Source organism: Sapajus apella, unplaced genomic scaffold, assembly GCF_009761245.1.
Source record: "Sapajus apella isolate SASKATOON/1434 unplaced genomic scaffold, GSC_monkey_1.0 scaffold2, whole genome shotgun sequence".
In the NCBI taxonomy this organism is placed as follows: Eukaryota; Metazoa; Chordata; class Mammalia; order Primates; family Cebidae; genus Sapajus; species Sapajus apella.
In genome coordinates, this window is record NW_022436942.1 from 14,164,021 (window position 1) to 14,186,286 (window position 22,266).

Genomic DNA, 22,266 nt, shown 5'->3' on the forward strand with positions numbered 1-22,266 from the left:
TTAAAAATTTTTATTGCAATATAATTCACATACTATAAAATTCATCCTTTTTTGTTTGAGCTGGAGTCTTTCTCTGACGCCCAGGCTGGAGCGCAGTGGAGTGATCTCTGCTCACTGCCTCCTCCACCTTCCAGGTTCAAGCAATTCTCCTGCCTCAGCCTCCCTAGTAGCTGGGATTAGAGGCATGCACCACACGCCTGGCTCATTTTTGTAGTTTTAGTAGAGATGGGGTTTCACCACGTTGGCCAGGCTGGCCTCAAACTCCTGACCTCGTGATCTGCCTGTCTCAGCCTCCCAAAGTGCTGGGATTACAGGCATGAGCCACCGTGCCTGGCCTAAAATTCACCCTATTAAAATATACAATTTAATGTTCTTTAGTATATTAATAAAGCTGTACAACCATCACCATTTCTAATTCCAAAACATTTTGATCACCTCCCAAAAAAGCTCTGTACCCATTAGTAGTCACCCCCCTTAACTCCCTTTCCCCCACTCCTGGGAACCATGAATCTACTTTGTCTCTATCCATCTGTTACTTTGGATATATCCCATAAACAAGATCATACAATACATGGCCTTTTGTGTCTAGTTTCTTCTACTTAGCATTATGTTTCAAATGTTTATCCATGTTAGAGCACGCATTAGCACTTCATTCTTTTTATCGCTGAATAATAGTCTACTTTATGAATATACCACATTCGATTTATCTAGACATCAGTTGATAAACATTTGAGTTATTTTCACTTTTTGCTACTATGAATAAACACTGCTATGAACATTAGTGTAAAAGTTTTTGTGTGAATATGTGTTTTCAATTCTTTTGCACAGTACTTTGTGATTTTTAATGTAAGGTCCACAGATCATTAATTGTATAACTTCCCACTGGTCCACTGTATCTCCTTTGATAACCACTATGTTTTGGTACTCAAAGTTGGCTGAATTAATTTCTAAAAGACTTCAAGTGTCTACCAAATTGCAGTCTTTATGTTTTTCAACTTTGTATTTTTCTTTCTCTTAAACTATTTACTTTTAATAGCCCTCAATGATATGCAAAGGCTTTCTTTTCTTCTAGTTGATTTTATTTGTATTTTCTTTGTTACTGTATTCCCTTGCCAAAGCATCTTGCAGATCAAAAAGGTTGGGGAATAATACAGAGAGAGACATGTTTATTCTTTTTTTTTTTTTTTTGAGACGGAGTTTCGCTCTTGTTACCCAGGCTGGAGTGCAATGGCGCGATCTCGGCTCACCGCAAACCTCCGCCTCCTGGGTTCAGGCAATTCTCCCGCCTCAGCCTCCTGAGTAGCTGGGATTACAGGCACGTGCCACCATGCCCAGCTAATTTTTTTGTATTTTTAGTAGAGACGGGGTTTCACCATGTTGACCAGGATGGTCTCGATCTCTTGACCTCGTGATCCACCCGCCTCGGCCTCCCAAAGTGCTGGGATTACAGGCTTGAGCCACCGCGCCCGGCTATTCTTAAGAGTCTTAGAGTATGTATTAATTAGGTTAAAGGATTTATAAAGGTACCAATATAAAAAATAGTCAAATATTAAGTCTTATTTAAATTCAGTAAGTCTTGCTATTCCAATCAACATTCCAAAACAGTCTTTCTACTGTTCAAATACTACTGATAAACTTCAGCTACAGAACATAGTCTATATGCGGCATTAAGTTTAAAATCTCAAAGCTTATGACCTCCAAAGTTATCAATTATTTAGAAAACAACAACAAAGAGAAAAAAACCTTCTCATGAAACTGTACAAATGTGCATGGTTTTTAACTTCTCTTAACACTGCATTTTTAGCACCAACTGACCAATAAAAGCTTTCGATTTGAGCATTAAAGCATTTTTGATCTATGAAACAAAAACTAAACTGGCTTTATACAATATAAACTATAAGTTAAAAAGACTGATTAAACATTAAGTCAAAATACAGAAAATAATCATGGACCTTTACAATTACTTCAACAAATAACTTTTCATCTTTTTTTGAGATAGGGTCTTGCCCTATCACCCAAGCTAAAGTGCAGTGGCACAATCACAAGTCACTGTAATCTCAATCTCCCAGGCTCAAGCGATCATCCTACCTCAGGCTACAAAGTAGCTGGGACTACAGGCACACACCACCACACTTAGCTAATTAAAAAATTTTTTTTGGAGAGGCAGAGTCTCACTACGTTGCCTAGGCTGGTCTCCAACTCCTGGGCCCAAACAATTCTCCCAATTTGGCCTCCCAAAGTGCTGGGATTACAGGTATGAGCCACTCTACCTGGCCTTCTTTTGTCTTTCAAATAAATAATGCCTAGTGATGGGAAAGGACCAGCTCACGATCAACAGAAAGTAGACAGCAAGTGAGGACCAGGTCACAGGTCTCCTGACTCTCAATCTAGGGTGCTCACCGACTACTCCATTGAATAGAAAGCTTAAGTCTGTAACTAGAATAACCGTAACTTAGAATACTGATACCGTGCTACTTGAGAGGTGAATTTAGAATCTTTATTATTTTTTAGCCATTAAAAGTAACTCCAAGCCTGGGTAACATGGTGAAATACCATCTCTACAAAAAAATACAAAAATTAGCTGGGTGTGGTAGATGCACACATGTAGTCCAAGCTACAAGGGAGGCTGAGGTGGGAGAATCACTTGACCCCAGCAGGTCGAGGCTGCAGTGAGCCATGAACATGCGACTTCACTCCAGCCTGGGTGACAGAAAGAGACACTGTCTCAAAAAAATCAAAAACAAACAAAAACCTCCACATGTAGAGATAAATTTCCAAATCTCGGTTATTTAGAGTTTTGGTCTTTAGAATTTTGGTTTAAAATATAGCTGTGTCATTGGAAATGATACGGATAATGTCACTTTTTCTAAAAGAAAGAAAAAACATTAATGACAATAATAGTGGTAACAAGCATTTTTAAAGTATTTACATGCCAGGTACTATTCTAAGCATTCACTTATTTTAAGTGATTTAATCCTCACAATAACCCTATAAATTAGGGAGATTATTGACATTTAAAAGATGAGGAAAAATGAGTCACTGAAAGATTTAATAACTTGTCGAAAAAGTTGTATAAAGCAGTACTAACTGCGATCTGAATCCACGTAGTCTGGTTACCAAGCCAATGCTCTTATCCACTATGTCAGCCACTTCTTATGTAATAATGTATTTTTCAACACACCAAACATATTCAAATCTTTAACGTAAGTAGAGCCATAATCAGGCAAAATATTTTAAATGAAATTATACTACAACTGCATTGATACAAAATTATGTAAAATACTATTATTTGGCCTTTGGTTCCACTTTTCTGTATTAAACTCTTCAGAAAACAGAATTTAATAAAATAAGAATAAAGTCCAGAAAATGAAGAATATTTAATAAACTCAAAAATAAGATGGCAGAAAAACTGTCTCAAGTAAAACAAAAACAAACAAAAATCTCCAAATTTAGAGCTAAATTTTTACATGAAATTATATTACAACTACATTGATACAAAATTATATAAAATAGTATTTTACATAGAAAAAAATTTTTTTATAGACAGAATCTTGCTATGTTGCTCAGGCTGGATTTGAACTCCTGGGCTTGAGCAATCCTCCCACCTCAGTCTCCCAAGTCGCTGGGATTACAGGTGTGTGTCATCGCACCTGGCTAGGGAAAGAAATACTTAAAGAAGTTTCACTCACTGTTAAAAAAAAAAAACAAAACTGATCTGAAAGCTTATTCAATAGAAAAGAAAAGGAAAAATTTAAATTTCTCAACCTGTGTGCTTGATATAAATTAACAGTGACTCAGGATCTTACATCGAAGGAACTCAAATTTTCAGAGTTATTTTAAAGATGAAAAGATAATTTGTTTGAATATAGTTTATGAGTGCCTATCATTTTTCCTTCAAAAATAGAGCATGCTTACATTGTTATCAATAACATTTCTAGAGTGAAAAATATATAAAAATACAAAACAAAGTGTGGCCACCTTCAAGACAGAAATTAAGATCACCTGTTATTATTTTAAATTCTGAAATATAAAACAAGCTTTTGTAGGGGAAATGCAAGTTAATCTTCTACACCCTAGAAATTTTCTTTACTGAATAACTAAACCATATCAGAATAGTACACAAATTTTTTTTCAGTTAATTCATTCTGTTGTGGACTCATTTAATCATTATCAATATGTCAATGTAGTTTTTTTCTTCAAGTACATCAAATCTGTAACTTCAGTGGTTTCCAACTAATAATGTTAAACAGTATTTTAGCAGTACATGGTATCATTTTACAATACCAAAAAATGATTGATAGATAAAAACATTTTAAAAATTGGCTAGGTGTAGTGGCTGCCTGTAATCCCAGCACTTTGGGAGGCCAAAGTGGGAGGATCACTTGAGCCCAGAAGTTCAAGACACCTAGGCAACACGTGAGACTCTCCATCTCTACAAAAAGTTTAAAAATCAGCCAGGTGTGCTGGCATGCACTTGTAGCCCCAGCTACTCAGGAGGTTGCGGTAAAAGGATTGCTTGAGCCTGGGAGGTCGAGGCTACAGTGAGTTGTGATCACAATGCTCCGCTGGTGTCTGGGCAACAGAGCGAGACTGTCTCAGAAAAGAATTTCACTACAGTAGCACTAAGGATAATTACTTGTGCTAGAAGGATTAAAGACTGCCTGGCTATCACATATATTACAGACAAGTCCACACTCAGTAAAAGGGCACGCTTTACATCTGTCCTGCCCAACACAATTTTCAGTGACGAAAAGTCCAATAATCTGCCCTACCCAGTGTGGCAGCTGCTAGTCACCCGTGGCAATAAGTACTTAAAATATGGCTAGAGTGACTGAAAAAAATTTTAATTTTATTTACATTGTGGTTTTAAGTAGTCATTTGTAACTAGTGATGGCTACCGTACTGAATAGCACGGCTCTCCTAGACAGACCTCAGCAAATTCTTCATTCAAAAATGTAGTCTGTGTTCTAATCATCCTACTGTAGTTCAGTGAGGGGTCAAAATAGCATCCTAAATAAAAGCTTTAAATTAGATATCACACAATAAAAATTCTGTTATTCCTTGACAAATCTAAACATCTTGAAGAACTAATCAGTAATTATACATTGCCACTCATCGTATTTATTCTGGTAATACACTGATTTTCTAAAATGGTTTTTCTCTTGAAATGCCCAATGGGCACCAAATTGAAAGATGAATCTTCTTAGTTTTATTAAGTTAAAATTCTTAAGTATGACACATTCATATTGTTTTATATACAATATTCTTATCTTATAACCAAAAACAATACAAAAAGCAAAAATCTCCATTGTTCATGAATAATGTACCCAGTGGATAAATGCCTATGTTTTTAATACAATCTAGCAACCTTAATAATCAATTACTTTGTTAAATAAAGATAAAAACTGTTTTTAGAGCAAGTGAAGATATAATGCGCCACTTCTTGAAAGATTGTCTTAATTTTAAAAATGAATGAGCTGACCTTTTAGTAAAGAGAAAATCTTCAAAAGTATTCGCTAGTTCTGGCCACATACTGTCAAATTTTCCAGAAGAAGCATGCTGCCGGGCAACAGGTAGCCCAATAGAAAGAACCTTGAGGAGAGAGGATACTGCTAGTTTCCATGTGCTTTCAGAAGGGCAGGAATACTTCAAACTGAGAGGAACCCTAAGAGTCTGCAAATAAGAACAGTTTAATGTAAGTATTAATTAAAATATACACACACAATTTTAATTACTTAAGAAAAACTACAGCAGAGAAAAAAATAGCATAGGTATTTTCATTTTTAAAAGGATGATATTTTTCAAAAAAATTAGCTGGGCATGGTGGCACACACCTATAGTCCTAGCTACTCCAGAGGCCAAGGTAGGAGAATGGCTTGAACCCAGGAGGTGGAGACTGCGGTGAGCCGAGATCGCGCCACTGGGCGAGAGTGCAAGACTCCAATTCAAAAAAAAAAAGGGGATGGTATTTTCATTTAAAAAAGGCTATTATTTCCCAGAAAGGCCAATTCTCTGACATGGTCTTTAAATACTACCTGGAAAGATATACTTTTAAATCCTGTCTCTATCTTATAAACAATTAGTCTAAAAAACTAACATTTTTGAACTTCGGTTTTTCATCATTAATAATAGGGATATTATCTGAAAAGTTAAGAGTAGGAAACACAATCCTGTAGCTTTTCTTAACCTGATGTTATGGAATCATAAATTCTGCCATAGTTCTCTCAGCAAAAAGTAATTTGGCTGATGTGGATATACCATCTATAAAGGGTAATGTTGCTTATACAGTCATCTGCCACATATATAGGTTAGACCATATAGCATAGATGCGAAGTAGGCTATACCACCTAGGTTTGTGTAAGTACACTATAACTGATGTTCAGACAACAGTGAAATGGCCTAACGATGCATCTCTCAGAATGTATCTCTGTACTTAAGCAATGCACGACTGAATTTTCCCACTAATGGCGAGGGAACAGTAAATACAACATAAAAGGTCAATCCTTTGAAGTTGTATGTTCTATCTGTAAAATTAGTTGAGTTTTATATCCAACTCTAATATTTTTGTGTACTTTTTTCCTTCTCCAAATATTTCAGTAAATCTGGTAGTTTAAGATTTGACCACTGAGGGTACAGCAGTAGAGCATTTGAGTTATGTACAGTGACTAGACGTATAGTGACTTATCTTTTTAAGTGATCAACTTTTGGGACAGGTGGCTTTTATTTATTAAAAGAACTAATTTGGATCTTCAGAATAGATTTCTCTGATCACAGTTCTATCTGGCAATTAGAACACGAGATTGACCGAAACATCATAGCAAGCTTAACACAGAGCACCATCAACAAACAGTTTTGGCATACTGTCAGGCAATTTGCATTAGAGCAAAAATTCTGGTCTAAGAAAGTGTAGAAAAGATAAATTACCATATTTCAAGGATATAAAACCAAGCATCATCACCTTCCACACAAATTATTACAGAATATTCACACATTATACAAATTAACCATTACATAGTAGCATGAAATGGGCCTTCATTAACAGATAATGAACACACCCAGAATCTATTTATCCCCTTCCCCTCCTTCCACCTCCATACAATCCATGTGCTTTGGGAAGAACTGTCCCTACTTATAGTTGGGGAAGTCAGGCAAAGAGATGACAGAGCTGATCAAGCCAATGAATCCACTCCGTTTCCCTGGCCATAATCATTGGCTTAAGAGTGGGTATGGGACCTAAGCTGGTCCATTAAAAATTAATTTTAGGAACTTAAGAAGAATAGAAGTGTGTGAATGTGTGTGAGCATGAACATACACACTCTCTGTCTCTCTCTCTTTCTCCCTATCGGACACATAATCCTATTACTGGCCTACAGCTGCAAAGAAAAAATGATATGGTCAATTCTTAGCAGAACATTCTAGAGAAAAAAAAATGTGGTTTTTGATAATACTGCTGAACCACTGGATCAACAAATCGAAGCCCTTCCTCTATCTTTGAATTTTCCAAGTAAGCATGCCAAAAAATTCCCTTTATTGTTAAAGCTAGTCAGAGCCTGAGTGTATGTCATTTGCAACCAAAAGAATACTAAGTGATACATGGGCCATTCTGAGTTCACATTTTATAACTCAAGCTAAGATAAAAGAAAAGTATGGTGTATTACTGTAATTGATATTTTACTAAAATCAAGAAAACATTCAGCACAGCAGATTCATTCAATTTATACATTTTATTTTTTAAAATGTTTACAAAACTAAACAGAAAGTGGTATATAGAATGTGCTCAGTGATTGTCTGTGACCACAAAGTTTACAATTTTGGAGAAAGAGCCTTGTCCAATCAACCACAAAACAATGCGGTAAGTGGTACCAACAAAATGGGATTATAGAAAAGAGATCATTTAACTCTTTTAAAAATACAAACTGAGTGGCTGGACATGGTGGCTCATGCCTTTAATTCCAGCACTTTGGGAGGCTGAGGTGGATGGCTCACTTGAGGTCAGAAGTTCAAGACCAGCCTGGCCAACATGGTGAAACCCCATCTCTACTAAAAATACAAAAATTAGCCAGGCGTGGTGGTGTGCACCTATAGTCCCAGCTACTCAGGAGGCTGAGGTGGAAGAATTGCTTGAACCCGGGAGGCAGAGACTTCAGTGACATATGTTTTATGTTATATATATATATATAAACTGAGCCAGGCACAGTGGCTCACACTTAAAATCTCAGTGCTTTGGGAGAAAGAGGTTAGAGGACCGCCTGAGGCCAGGATTTTGAGACCAGCCTGGGCAACACGGCAAGATCCAGTCTCTACAAAAAATTTAAAAATCAGCTGGAGGTGGTGGTGGTGTCCACCTGTAGTCTCAGCTACTTGGGAGGCTGAGGCAGGAAGATCACATGGGATCAGGAGCTCAAGGGTGCAGTAAGCTATAGCTATGCCACTCCACTCCTGCCTGGGTGATAGAGTAAAACTCTGTCTCTAAAAATATACAAACTGATTCATATCACTCTTTGGTATTCAATCCTTCAATGGTTAAAGAATAAAGTCTGATCTTATGACAGCTTAAAAGACCGACAGTTATCTTGTCAGACATATCCCACGTCCTGAACTGAATTTCTCAACATTTCTTAAATATACACCATGATCTTTTACACTGCTTAATTTACCTATAACACCTGCCTCCTCCTTTTTAATCTAACTCTTAACTCCTTCAAGTGTCCTCTCTATTAATTCTTGCCCAAATCCCATCAGCAGTTTAGTTAGTTTTTTGTCTTTCAGAGGAACTCCATTTTTATTCAGCACTGACTACTTGGCAAGCATCATTAAATGCCATACCTCAATGGATTCTCTTAATATAGTTAAGACATAAAAGTAGTGTTGGTATTATTCTTTACAGATGAGAAACATGCTCACATAGGTCAATTTGCCAAAAGTCATAAAACAGTAAGCCAATAGTGGACTATTTGAAGTCGTTCAGGCTACCTGAATGTAAAGCCTCCACTATGGTCTTTAATTAGCACTTAACATACTGTATTATTACTTGTTTGCCTTTCTTTATTTTCTATATTGATTATTAAATGTAAGAATCATTTTATTCATTTTAAAAGTACTAGTGACTTGTAGAAAAATGCTTTAAAAACACGCTCAATAAATGAAGAGAGGGGATGGTTTTGGTGAGGTAAGCAGCGAGGAGAGAAAAGTATCATAAAAGTCAAGGGAAGAAAGAGCTTTTAGAAGGCTCAGCTTTCAGAAGGCCAGTACCATACTATAGGGAAGATAAATCACTAGAAAAGGACTTAGGATGTGAAGATTTGGTCTTTTGTAACTTTGAGAAAGCAGTTTCTATAGAGCAATATGGATGTAAGCCAACACACAACAGGCGAAGAGTGAGTGGTGACTAGGTGAAGGCCACAAACTGGTTAAGGGATATGGGAATAAAGGAAAGCTGAAAGAGGATGACAATTTGAGTAGGAAGTACAGTTGAGAGAAAATTCTTATAGTATCAAAGGCTTAATAATCCTTGTATAAGATGCTGAAAGAAAAATGAAAAAAATCACCAATGAAGAAAGGTGGGAACAGATGAGTCTTGAGAGAAGACAGCTCAAGTTGGTCTGGTATTTATACAGTCAATATAAGGTATATCCACATGGTAGAGGAAGAACAAGGTTTAGGGTTAGTTCTTCAAAACAGAGGGGGAAAACAAGAAATAAGCCTTAGAGGAATGGAACAAAATCAACAAGAACTTTTTATACGGCTGTCCATACAGTAAAAAAGTGGCTTTAAAAAACTCAGCATGCATGTTCAGTTAAGTATATGGGCTGCATTGTTAATTTCTCCCTAAATGCTCACCAGCCGTGAAGCTTGAGAAATTCTGTCCTAAGAAACAGGATCCTCATTGTCTTATGTGGCAAAATGTAAGAACTCTAACATATTTAATGCACATATATGTTAAAATATTTTTCAATAAAAACAACTTCTCATACTTTAGAAAAATGGTTTGCTAAATACAATTCCTGAATATTGGAGAAAAGTCATTATAAATAAAAACACAAATTATATTTTCCATTTATCCCAATATAATAATATATTACCTAAGGAATAATTTCAATAATGTCCTCATCATCTAATGAAAGTGTAGAAATGAAAAAAAGATACCTTAATAATATTCTGGAGCACTTTCTCATTCACCACTGCTTTGTGACACGCTGTTTTTTGGTATAAATCCACAACTACTTCTAAAGACCTTTCAGCAAATGGCACATAATTCAAGGCTACCCATTCCGCCTAGAAAGTAATATTTTCACACACAGTTAAAAATAAACGGGATTAATTTAACCATATTGTTTTCAAAGGGAAAGCATATTTGTCTTAAAGTTCAGATCTTGCTTTTAGGTCAGATTATATTACATGCACAGTTTTCAAAGAGATATGAACTTCATGAAAAAAATAATTTTCAGCCAGGCAAAAATTAAAACTATTGGAAAAAGCACACAGAGCATTCTACCAAGAACCGGGAAAGATGTAATTTATTTGTTGCCAATAGGTTAGGACAATTTTAGGAAATTTAACTCACCGGTGCAAATAGTTGGATCTATTGTGATTCCATTGTGTTGCAAGACAAATAGAATGAGAAAAGTTAATACATATTAAAACTACTTTCGGACGATATAAAATTATAATTTTTATGTTGAGTGAGCGAAATCAGCATGTGCATGCATTCAGAAATGTACTTTTCCCCTAAGCCAAAGATAAAATCTGCCAACTATGGCTATAAAAATATTTTATGTAAAATCCAACTAAATTTCACACCAGTAGTGTACAACTTCTTATTCAGTACAAATAGTTTCTTCATCTTGCATGGCAGGTATCTATTTTAAGTAAGATTAGACTTAGGGATTTAGAAGCTGTTTCGTATTAGAATGGGGCAACCAAGAAAGAGGTACAAAAGAACTTAAAATTTTTCAAGAAAGATGTACTGTAGAGTAATATAAAAGGCCAAACTTTCTGAAGAACTAGTTGGAAGAGGAAAGTCATAAACGAGGAGAAAAAGAACATAGAACTGGTTTCCCAAACAGTATTTCTATTAAGCTTATACTGTTAGCAGACATCTGTAAGTGTATTTGTGAGTGAAAAGTATCTTTTTCTGAGATAATGAAAGTCCATCTTAAGTGGAACTGTATTTATAAGCCATGAAATCTTACAAAGTAAATAAAATTTACAGTAAATTACCTGATTATATTTTGCATTTGCAATGTGCTTTGTTTCCAGCTGTCCATACTGTGGAGGTTTACAGGAAAATTCTACAAATGCCAACAACTGGTCAAATATAGCTGGATACATTATCTGCATGTTTTCTGGTCCTACACAAATGGCCTATAACAGCAAAATATGAACATTTTCAAAATGCATAATTTTGAACCCACAATTTTTTAACAACAAACTCCATCTAAGAAAAAAGTTTTTATGGGTTTTTCTTCAGTATTCTTAAGTTCTTTACTGTATATATATTTAACTAAAGAATCTTAAAAACTGTCTTATTTTCTGTATTATACCATCTTTTCTAAGCCCTGCAGGACACAAACTATTTTAAACTGTTATAGAATAATGTATAGGCTGAAACTGTTAATCAGCTAAAAAAAAAATGTTCTTTTTTTAAAGTGTAATTTATTTCTTAACAGAATAGAAAAAGAGCAAACAAAGTGAAGTCCCAGGCAGTCTTCAGGTTCTACAATCTGATCATTTGTTCAGTGATACAGACACTAGGCCATTAAGGATGTGTGACTGACCATGATGGCACTGACTTCAAATTTAGTGATATCAGTTCAATGAAATGACATCTGATTTCTGCACCATGGCTGGTCCACCAACTTTAACAAATAAACATGTTTGTTACAGTTGGGAACATAAGTCATCTATGAATATTTGTTTCTTAAAAAAAAAAAAGTATGGATTAATTTTTAACAGGGCTGTGTATATTTAATGTGAAAGGTATGTAAATATATAGATTTGATTCAAAAAAATTAAAATGTTAATATAAGAAAATAATATTTTAGTAAATTGTAACTAGTGTCTCCAGATTTCTTCAAATAATTTGATAGGAAGAAAGAATAAAATACATCTCATGACACTATAGACTTTAATTATTCAAATGTGTTGAAAATACTTAAATCTTTTGGGTTTTTTTTTCTAGCCACAAATTTTTTATTTTCATATTTTCTTAAGTCTTCATTTCTCTCTGTGAGAAAAATATTAATATTATTTATGAAGTGTCTAAAATATACTTGTGCTTTATAAGACAAAAAGCATGATCACTTTATGCCCGAGACTGTAGGTACTCTTAAAATACTAAACCAAAATTCAAAGCATTTAACATTTTTAAAAAATTTCTTTAAAAATATGTACAAAACTTATTTTATGCACTCCAGGGCCTTTAAATTATCAGATAATACATGAGTTTTATTTTCCCTTAGAGGGGATGTAACCATTTAGCTATAATGAAAGTTTTAGCTAAAACTGCACTGACATAGAAAACAGATATGCAAGTGCTGCCCATACCTAAGTTTGACTGTTGTATAATTATAATGTAAGAAAGTAGTATAAAGACATCTAATACCATGTCTCAGTATTTTTTTTCTCAAAAATAATGAAGATTTGAATAGTAAAATTTATACAGTCTAAAAATTCTCTTTGCTGACTACTTATCGTTCTACTTTCTTCTTCATTAGCCTCTTGCTGGGTCTTAACTCTTAGAAGTAAACAAGTAGTAATTATTGTGGAAAAAGAGACTGAATTACTCTAAGTGCATTCTTTTATATTAAATGACTAACAACCAAAGAAGCACATGTGGGTACCTGAGAAAACTAAGTATTACAATTTCTTTGTAAGTATGTTAACACAAATTAATGACTTTGGTTATACATTTTGATTTTCAATCATCCTTTATAAAAAGAAAATATACTAATAGTGTTATAGTTGATTTAAAGAGCAATTTTGGGACTTTAAAATGCATGATTTTGAACCCACAATTTTTTTTCCCCATTTATTTATTTTATTGCATTTTAGGTTTTGGGGTACATATGAAGAACATGCAAAATTGTTGCATAGATACACACGTGGCAGTGTGATTTGCTGCCTTCCTCCCCATCACCTACATCTGGCATTTCTCCCCTTGCTATCTCTCCCCAGCTCCCCACCTCCCACCGACCATCCCCTATTTCCCCCCACCTGACCCCAGTGTGTAGCGCGCCCCTCCCTGTGTTCATGTGTTCTCATTGTTCAACACCGCCTATGAGTGAGGAACCCACAATTTTTTAACAAACTCCATCTAAGAAAAAGCTTTTATGGGTTTTTCTTCAGTATTCTTAAGTTTGAATATCAGAAAAATCTATAGAATAAACCTGATAACAAATTTTAGTTCAAAAGCTAAGAATCAATAAGCAATCTGGACATTTCCTATTAGTCCTTGAAAGCTGTGTATGTGAAGGCAAGAAAAAATACTGAATATCTAATTTCTTATATTGTTTAAAGTTTCACTTATTAACTCATTTAATAATAATCCATTCAGTGCCTGGCACATACTAAGACTTTGCTAGAGAACTCAGAGATGAAAATAACAACAGCTAACATTTACTGGACGTTTAACTCATGCCCGGCACTAAGGGCCTTAAAACTATCCCACTTAAGCAAAAAGTTGTAGATTTATTATTTTTACTTTATAGATGAGGAAGCTGAAGTATAGAAAGATTAAGAAACTTGCTCATGTTACTCAGAAGACAGGGCTTTGTTACACACTCCAAGGGCATCATTCACATACAGTGTGAAGCTGTCTCCTGGAGAGCAACTTGGGCAGCCCTGGTGATGAATGCAGATACAGTTTCCAGCCACCTGACTAAGAAGTTTAGCAGTAAATAAGATAGATGCAATTTCCTGACCTCAGGACTTACAGTATAGCACACACAAAAGGCAGATAATGAAACTCCCAGCTCCTCTACGCATGCTAAAATAACTTGGCAATAAATAAATAAATTAGCACATTAACTACGTCAACTTGGCTGGGAACTGGTGATTTGAGAACAAAGAGAAGACTGAGAACTTGAAGTCCTAAACAATAAAAAAAGCACTGAGGAAGACAACATAAATGCTCCTCTTTAGAAAGAATACATAATATCAGAAATCAGTTTTTCTCTTAGGAAAGAAAACAGCTTTTAACCAACAGAATGTTTTGCTGGATAACAGTTTAAGGATAAGGTCCAAAAGCAAGTAAATTTGGCTTGTGCAAAAATGTTGTGACACCTGTGGAAGAAAAGATAAAAACACTCTGATAATAAAATATATATTTTTCTGTTAGGAGATACTAGAGATCCATTAAAAATCTCACATTCAAGATCTATGAAACATCATTTAGGTGATCATACAATACAACAATGGCTAGTGTGAACATTAATAATTTTAAAATAATATAAACAACAATAACCCTTCCTAAGTTTCAAACTGAAGGTATATTTTGTTTTCAAAGCTATTAAAAGCTCAGAACAAATTACTAGTAGTTGGGATAAATGATTCTACTTTTTTTCTCACAGCTAAAGCAGAATTTTTTAAAAATAAAATTTATACTTTGTTTCTGAAAACAAAACAAAACAAAAACGTTGTTTCTTGTTTATCCTATACACATATATAAAAACCTGAATCAATGATCTGAATGAGAGTACCAGATTACAGGCATCTCAAAAGGCCTATGTCTTATCTTCTTTTCTGATAACTCTTCCATCCCCTGCAGTCTATAAGCAACTTATCTGCATGTCCAAGGGACAGGGGGGAGTAATTATTGACAGGCTACTTTTCTCTCTTCTTTCCTACTGAAAATAAAAATGGATATTTTAATTGTAGAAAACCAATACCCCTACACTGAATTTTTTTAAATGCCAGGCTCTCATAAATTTTTAGTTTCTTCACATTTCCTGTACAACGCAACTAGGGTTAAACAGATTAAGAATTGCTGCTCAGCTAAACTTCTTCCAGAAGTAATTAAGAGGTATCATGGTATAGTAGAAATATCACCATTCTCACTGTGAAAATTTTTATCATTTCAGTTTGGTAGCATGTAATCGGTTAATCAGAAATTTAATTTACACTATACAAATGGTTACTGACAACATGTGTGATCAGAATCTAGATCTACTCCAATCTTACTAGAATGTCTTCACTTTCCTGGACAGGCTGGTTACACAGTTGGCATTTTTTGGCTTAGCATTTTGATGGCTGTAAATTGTGCTACCAATTTTTCTTGATAGTCTAAAAAACACTTTGAATTTGATCCAGTCTTGCTTGCTAATCTGAATTTGCTCAGTAATTTTAGATGTTTGTCTGAAAACTTTTTTTGGTAATAACAAAATACACACAGTAAAAATAAATCTCTTTAAAAACTGGGGAAAAATACTTTTTATAAATATATTCTTTTTTAATGTAGGCTTTCAATAATTTCAGCGCTAAATTTAAGCACAGATGAAAAAATTAATGTAATCCCATTGCTTATTAATTTTCTAATCATAAAAGTACTTTACTAAAACATTTATTCCAAATATTATATCCTCTTTTGAAGACTTGCATAGGCAAACCAAAAATCCTGTTCAAGTGAAACATGAGGATGCAGGTAGCTTCTTTAAGATTCAAAATATACATGAATTACCTTTCAAAATATAGCAGAAAACCACAAGTTTTCAAAATACCTAGATCATGACAACCCTCAATTTATCCCAATGTATACATATACAACAATCTTGATTATCTAAAATGTATCCCCCCGAATATATAGCAAAATAAAAAAAATTCAGAGAACTATATGCATTATTACTTAGCCACTAAAATTATATTACCTTTTGGAGAACATCTAAAGCTGTAAGTACAGCTTCCTGTAAACTTGTCAAAACTGCTTCGGTATAAGATGGAAGAATAAAAGGGGATGCATCTGAACTTATCGGGACTGAAACAGCACTGTGCAATATGACTCCCAACTTTTGCAAGTCATCCATGTTGAAACCAGTTTTTATGTGTTGGTAGAGAGCTGGAAATATCTGAATTAAAGCTGTAAGAAAAGGCTGGCTAGGAATAAAAGTTAGTTTATCAAAAGTAATAGGAGGCTTAGTACTTTCAGATCCAATTCGATACCAGGTATTCCACGCAGCCCACCATAGATTCAAATCTTCAAGCTCATCAGTAACAATGGGTGGCTCAGAGCTACTATATCTTCCAAGTCTTTCTCCAATGGAATCTGTTCTTACAAATGGCCTGCTCATGCCAGGGCCTGATATGGGCCCTATAAGAACAGGCACAGGTACATTAACTACAGGTGGTGTCTCAGGCTTATCCAAGTCTCTGGCAGGAGACACAATCTGTAAAATTTCCTGGAAGCTTTTCAGAGCAGCCAGAGACACTTCATTGTTTTTGCTGAGTGCTGCTGATTGTATATGGTCAAGAAGAACATCCCAAGCTCTTGAAAAATCTCCTATATTAGGAAGAGAAAAAAAAATATTATCATAAAAGTGATCAAATTTTCTCTTAATATTAGACACTTGAAAGCATATTTGCTTAATTTTTCGGCTTAAAATCCCACAGAACTGGAAAATATATGACTAAGTACTAAGGTACTAACAATGGGAATTAAAATTATCACAACCGAGAAATGTAGCAAAAAAATTGCTTCAGATATAGGCAAAGGGCAGCAAGAAGAGGACGACGGATGTGTCAAATAATGTTTCAATCTTAAAAACAAAACAGGTAGCTGATGGGTACATTAAAATCTCAGATTTCACCACTATACAATTCATCGATGTAACCAAAAACCACTTGTACCCCGAAAGCTATTAAAATAAAAAAAAAAATTTTAACCCAAAAATATGTATGTACTTATACATATTTATACCATTTCCTAGTACTTCTGCCTAAGTAGAATAGAAAAATAAATCAATGAGATTGAAACAAAAGCATTTCAGTAATATCTTCAGTCTATCTATCTACCTTTATTAGTGATTAAGTAAGATATTCTCATTCTTAATCAAATAATCATTGGGAAAGTTGTAACTTAGGATAGTATAACACATGTTTTATTATTGGTCTAAATATTTAAGATATTAAATATCTTACATTCCATAAATCTTAAATTTATACTTTAGTTTTCATATTTAAATGATTTTAAAGCTGCAGAACTTTTTCTTTCTTTCTTTTTTAAAGAGATGGTATCTCACTCTGTTACCCAGGCTGGAGTGTCGTATGGTATGATTATGGCTCACTGGGCTCCCACCTCAGCCTACCAAGTGGCTGGGACCACAGTAACATGCCACCATGCCTGGCTAATTTATTTTTTAATTATTTTTTGTAGAGATGGGGTCTCTCTATGATGTCCAGTCTGGTCTTGAACTCCTGGGCTCAACCAATCCTCCCATCTCAGCTTCCCGAGCAGCTGGGACTACAGATGCACATCACCATGTGTGGCTTATTTTTGTATTTTTTTGTAGAAACAGGGTTTTACCATTTTGCCCAGGCTGGGCTCAAGCAATCCTCCTGCCTTGGCCTTCCAAAGGGCTGGCTGGGATTACAGCCGTGAGCTACCACGTCTGGCCAGATCGTTCTCCTACAGCAAACAACCCTAATGGCTTCATTAATAACATGGATTATTATCTACATACTTGCATTAAAATGATGTAAAAAATTAGGAAAATTGATATTTTCCAAAGCAGTATAACATAAGCAGGCTATGAAACATGTAAAATAAATAATCAAGGTTTAAGGACTTTCATTTTGCAAGGCTATAAATGACTAGTTTTTTTTTGTTTTTTTTTTTAAAAAAAGGGACAAACCCAAATACCTGAGAAAGCAGTCAGTTAATAAAAAAGCTTGAAGTAGGTCTGCTATAAAACAATAGGTACTACCTGCCTACTCTGGACAAACTGTAACACCTGCCTAGTTATATGCATCTCCCCCACCATATTATTTTTATTAAAAATTGAGGGCTGGTCGCAGTGGCTCACGTCTGTAATCCCTGCACCTTGGGAGTCCAAGGCATGTGGATCACCTGAGGTCAGGAATTCTAGACCAGCCTGGTCAACATGATGAAGCCTGTCTCTATTAAAAATACAAAAACTTAGCTGGGCATCGTGGTGGCACCTGTAATCCCAGCTACTCAGGAGGCTGAACCAGGAGAACTGCTTGAACCTGGGAGGCAGAGGTTGCGGTGAGCTGAGATAGCACCACTGCACTCCAGCCTGGGCAACAAAAGCAAAACTCTGTCTCAAAAAAAAAAATTGAGGTAAAATTTACATAAAATAAAAAACACAGAATTTTAAGTAAACTGTTCAAAGAGTTTTGACAAATTACATTTTAAAACTATCTAATGGTTAAAACACTTCTGCCTGTTGCCATCACAGTTTACAAGTCTCATGTATCATTATATTTGCCTATCAGAATGGTGACCTAATATCAGACTTAGAATATCCTGTGCCATTTAGGGAGAAAAACCTCTGCAATTCCTCTATTAACGTATTTTATGTCAGAGCAGGAGTCTTCCTTAAAAGAGTAGATATAATTATATATTGCATGTGGTTATGTTAAAAATATAAAACTTATTCTAAAATAACAAATATTTCTTAGTCAAGTTATAAAAAAATGATTAAAGACATTAACTATCCTACATCTTCATTTTTAAAAATCTCAATCTATTAGTTCTTAGCTTTTAAGATAAATATCATGAAGGTACTAAAAACGATGCTTATTTTGTTAAAACTTTGCAAATGTACAATGAAAATTTGTGCATTTCACTGTATGTAAATTTTACATGAGGAAAATCTCAAAATTTAAAAATACATATACCCAACATGCAAAATGGATCAGATAGCATAAATTGTTTTTGAAAAACGGGGAAAAAGTGCATATAAAGAACAACATACAAAAATGCCTACGGAATGAGTAAATGTGCTTGCGCTTTCAAACAAAGAAGCTTAAAAAAAGCTAAACGATTTAAAAAATAGATAAAATAATACGTACAACATGCTCATAACTATGTACAAAAGTATCTCTGTTCACCTTTTCTACCACCTCCAGCACTACCACCAGAATTAAAAGCATACTCAGCAACTGGGTTTCTCAGTCTTGATACTACTGCCACTTCTGGTTGGATAATTCTTTGTTATAGGAGATTGCATTGTAAGATGTGCACTGTAAGATGTGTAGCATTAACCCTTGCCTCTACCTTCCCCAGAAGGCAGTAACACTCACCCCTTCCCCAGTTACGACAACTAAAAATGTCTCCAGAGTTGCCAAATGTCCAATGGGAGTAGAACAGGCCCTGTTTAAGAATCACTGATACGCCACCAACAGCTTCCTAACCAGTCCAACAACACCCTGCCATCTTTCCTTGTTTCCATTCCAGTCTACATACACACTAAAATATGTACTTCGTGATCTTTTTGAAGTGCATATCTGATCATGTCAAATCATGAATTATATCTTGTAATTGTTCTTAGGATGAAGTCCTAACTTTTTTTTTTTTTTTTTTTTTGAAAAAGGTTTTCACTCTGACACCCAGGCTTGAGATCACTGGGACGATCTTGGCTAACTGCACAAATCTCCATATCCCACGCTCAAGCAAGCCTTGTACCTCAGCCTCCCAAGTAGCTGGGATTGCAGGTGCACACCACCACATTCGGATGTTTTTTTTTGTTTTGTTTTGTTTTTTAATTTTTGTAGAGACAAAATCTCATTGTATTGCTCAGGCTGGTTTCAAACTCCTGGGCTCAAGCTATCCTGATGCATCAGCCTCCCAAAGTGTTGAGATTATAGGTAAGAGCCACCCTGCCTAGCCTCCTAACTTTCTCCTAACACACTGTACATGATCTGGATGATATGGCCTTTTCCTACCTCTCAATCTTGTTGAGAATCAAACTCTTATTCTCTTCATTCTAGACCTTTAAACATGCTAGGGTCTACCATCTCTTTTTCTCAATCTTCTCCTGTCTTTTTTACATTCTCTCATTGACTATAAGGCTCTCCACACTTCATCTTACCCTTGCCTGATGAACTACTTACCCTTCAGATCTCAGGAAAACTATAGCTTTATCAGAGCCCGTGTGGAACTCACTGGCCAGGTCAAGTACCTATTGAAGCTCACAATGTACCATTCCTTTGCAACATGTCACTGTAGCAATTTTGCCTTTATTTATGTAATTATGGCTACTCCTTCATGCCCATGATAGCAAAAACGATGTGTATTTTGCCTTTCATTGTATTCCCTAGAGGCTAGACCACAGTAGGTACACATTAAATAATTTATCAATGAAATGAATGGAAACACACATGCTTACACATACCCCACACATAAAGACCAAGTTAAGATCGATTATTCTTAGGTAGTAGCATTGTATATGAACTCTAAAATAATTGTATTTTCCAAATTTCCTTTAACATTAATTACTTGTATAACCAGAAAAAAAAGTATGTATACCTAAAGGTTGCAGCAAATATCTTCTAGTGTTGAAGATTCTTGCTACTCCAGCCAACGTTAATACCCATGTCTCAGCCCACTGCTTTTCTGCTGTGTCCCTTGAATGATGAATGAGAATATTGCCACCTCCAGACTCAATCTTTTCTTTGTCTGCAGTGGTAGAAGACTCTCGAACTCTGTCCAGTAGATGAAAGAGTACCTAAATATTTATAAAAACGTCATATAAAAAGCATTGATAATATAGCTTAAGTAACAGCATAGGAGCAACAGCATAGGAATCTAGAAAGTGTTACAAAAACATACTTGACAATCTTATCAATCTCTACATATTGGAGGGAATTGACCAACAGAGGTAATTATACACTTTTTTTTTTTTTAAGAAGAAGCCTCGCTCTGTCACCCAGCCTGGAGAGAGCACTGGTGGGATCTCAGCTCACTGCAACCTCCACCTCTTGGGTTCAAGTGACTCTCCTGTCTCAGACTCCTGAGTAGCTGGGATTACAGAAGCCTGCCAGCATGCCCAGCTAATTTTTGTATTTTTAGTAGAGACAAAGTTTCATCATGTTGGCCAGGCTGGTCTCAAACTCCTGATCTGAGGTGCTCCACTCGCCTTGGCCTCCCAAAGTGCTGGGATTACAGGTGTGAGCTACAGTGCCAGGCCTTAACTATACATTCTTAAGTTTATCATGGAATACAAAAAATTAAGGCTGGGCACAGTGGCTCCCATCTGTAGTCCTGGCACTTTGGGAGACCAAGGTGGGCAGATTGCTTGAGCCCAGGAGTTCAAGACCAGCCTGTGCAAAAATGGTGAAGCCCAATCCCTACAAAAAAAAAAAAAATAAATAATTATGTAAAAAAATTACTAAAATTAGCCAAATGTTGTGGTATACATCTGTAGTCCAGCTACTTGGAAGGCTGAGGTGAGACGATCACCTGAGCCCCCAGGGAAGGTTGAGGTGGCAGTGAGCTTTGATCATGCCACTGTACTCCAGCCTGGGCAACGGAGTGAGATCCTGTCTCAAAAAAAGAAATTAAAATTAACTGGATAAAATATAAGACTTGTTGAGGTATCAATGGAGGATCTATGGGGTAATGTATAAGCAACGCACAAAGCTAAGGAGAGGAGTCCAGGACAAAAGTACAATTATCAGAGATGGCTCGTGCCTGTAATCCCAGTGCTTTGGAAGGCCAAAGTGAGGAGGATTGCTTGAAGTCTGGAGTTTAAGAACAGCCAGAGCAACATAGTGAGACTGTCTCTACAAAAAAAAAGTTTTTAAATTAGCTGGGCCTGGTAGTGTGAGCCTATAGTCCCAGCTATTCAAGAGGCTGATGTGGGAGGATCACTTGAGCCCAGCAGGTCAAGGTTGTAGTGTGCTATAATCTGACCACTGCACTCAAGCCTGGGTGACAGAGCAAGACCCCATCTCACACACACAAAAAAGACCACCAGTAGGATATGAACAATTTCTGTGTTCTCAGAGTGTGGTCTCTGAACTAATACCAGCAACATCAAATACCACCCAGGAACTTGATAGAAATGGAAATTCTCAGGCCTCACTCCAGGCCAGAATAATCAGAAACTCAGGCTCAGGGAGAGCAGACAACACTGGCTCAGCAATCTATGCTTTAACAAGTCTTCAAGGTGATTCTGTTACACTCTAATGTTTAAGAGACTTAAGTAGAATAATCTGGAAATGAATTACAGAAGATAAGACAATGCAAGGAGTGTGAGAAAAAAAATCATTAACAATTAGGTAGCAAAAAGATAAAAAATGAAGTTGCTT

The 22,266-nt window shown here is 35.6% G+C and overlaps 1 protein-coding gene across 6 annotated transcripts in view; it reads right to left on the reverse strand.

Annotated features, from left to right (window-relative positions):
- Positions 1-22,266, reverse strand: part of MON2 (MON2 homolog, regulator of endosome-to-Golgi trafficking) — a 134,708-nt gene that overhangs the window by 20,471 nt on the left and 91,971 nt on the right. For 4 of the 6 annotated variants that reach the window (XM_032288735.1, XM_032288726.1, XM_032288763.1 and 1 more), the window contains 6 exons: positions 20,483-20,681; positions 15,864-16,492; positions 11,221-11,364; positions 10,565-10,582; positions 10,147-10,275; positions 5,483-5,673 (listed from right to left, as the gene is read on the reverse strand). In XM_032288735.1, the coding sequence (XP_032144626.1) occupies positions 5,483-5,673; positions 10,147-10,275; positions 10,565-10,582; positions 11,221-11,364; positions 15,864-16,492; positions 20,483-20,681 (1,310 nt within the window). The remainder of the gene's footprint in view (positions 1-5,482; positions 5,674-10,146; positions 10,276-10,564; positions 10,583-11,220; positions 11,365-15,863; positions 16,493-20,482; positions 20,682-22,266) is intronic. The other 2 variants (XM_032288754.1, XM_032288743.1) reach the window with 1 other exon arrangement.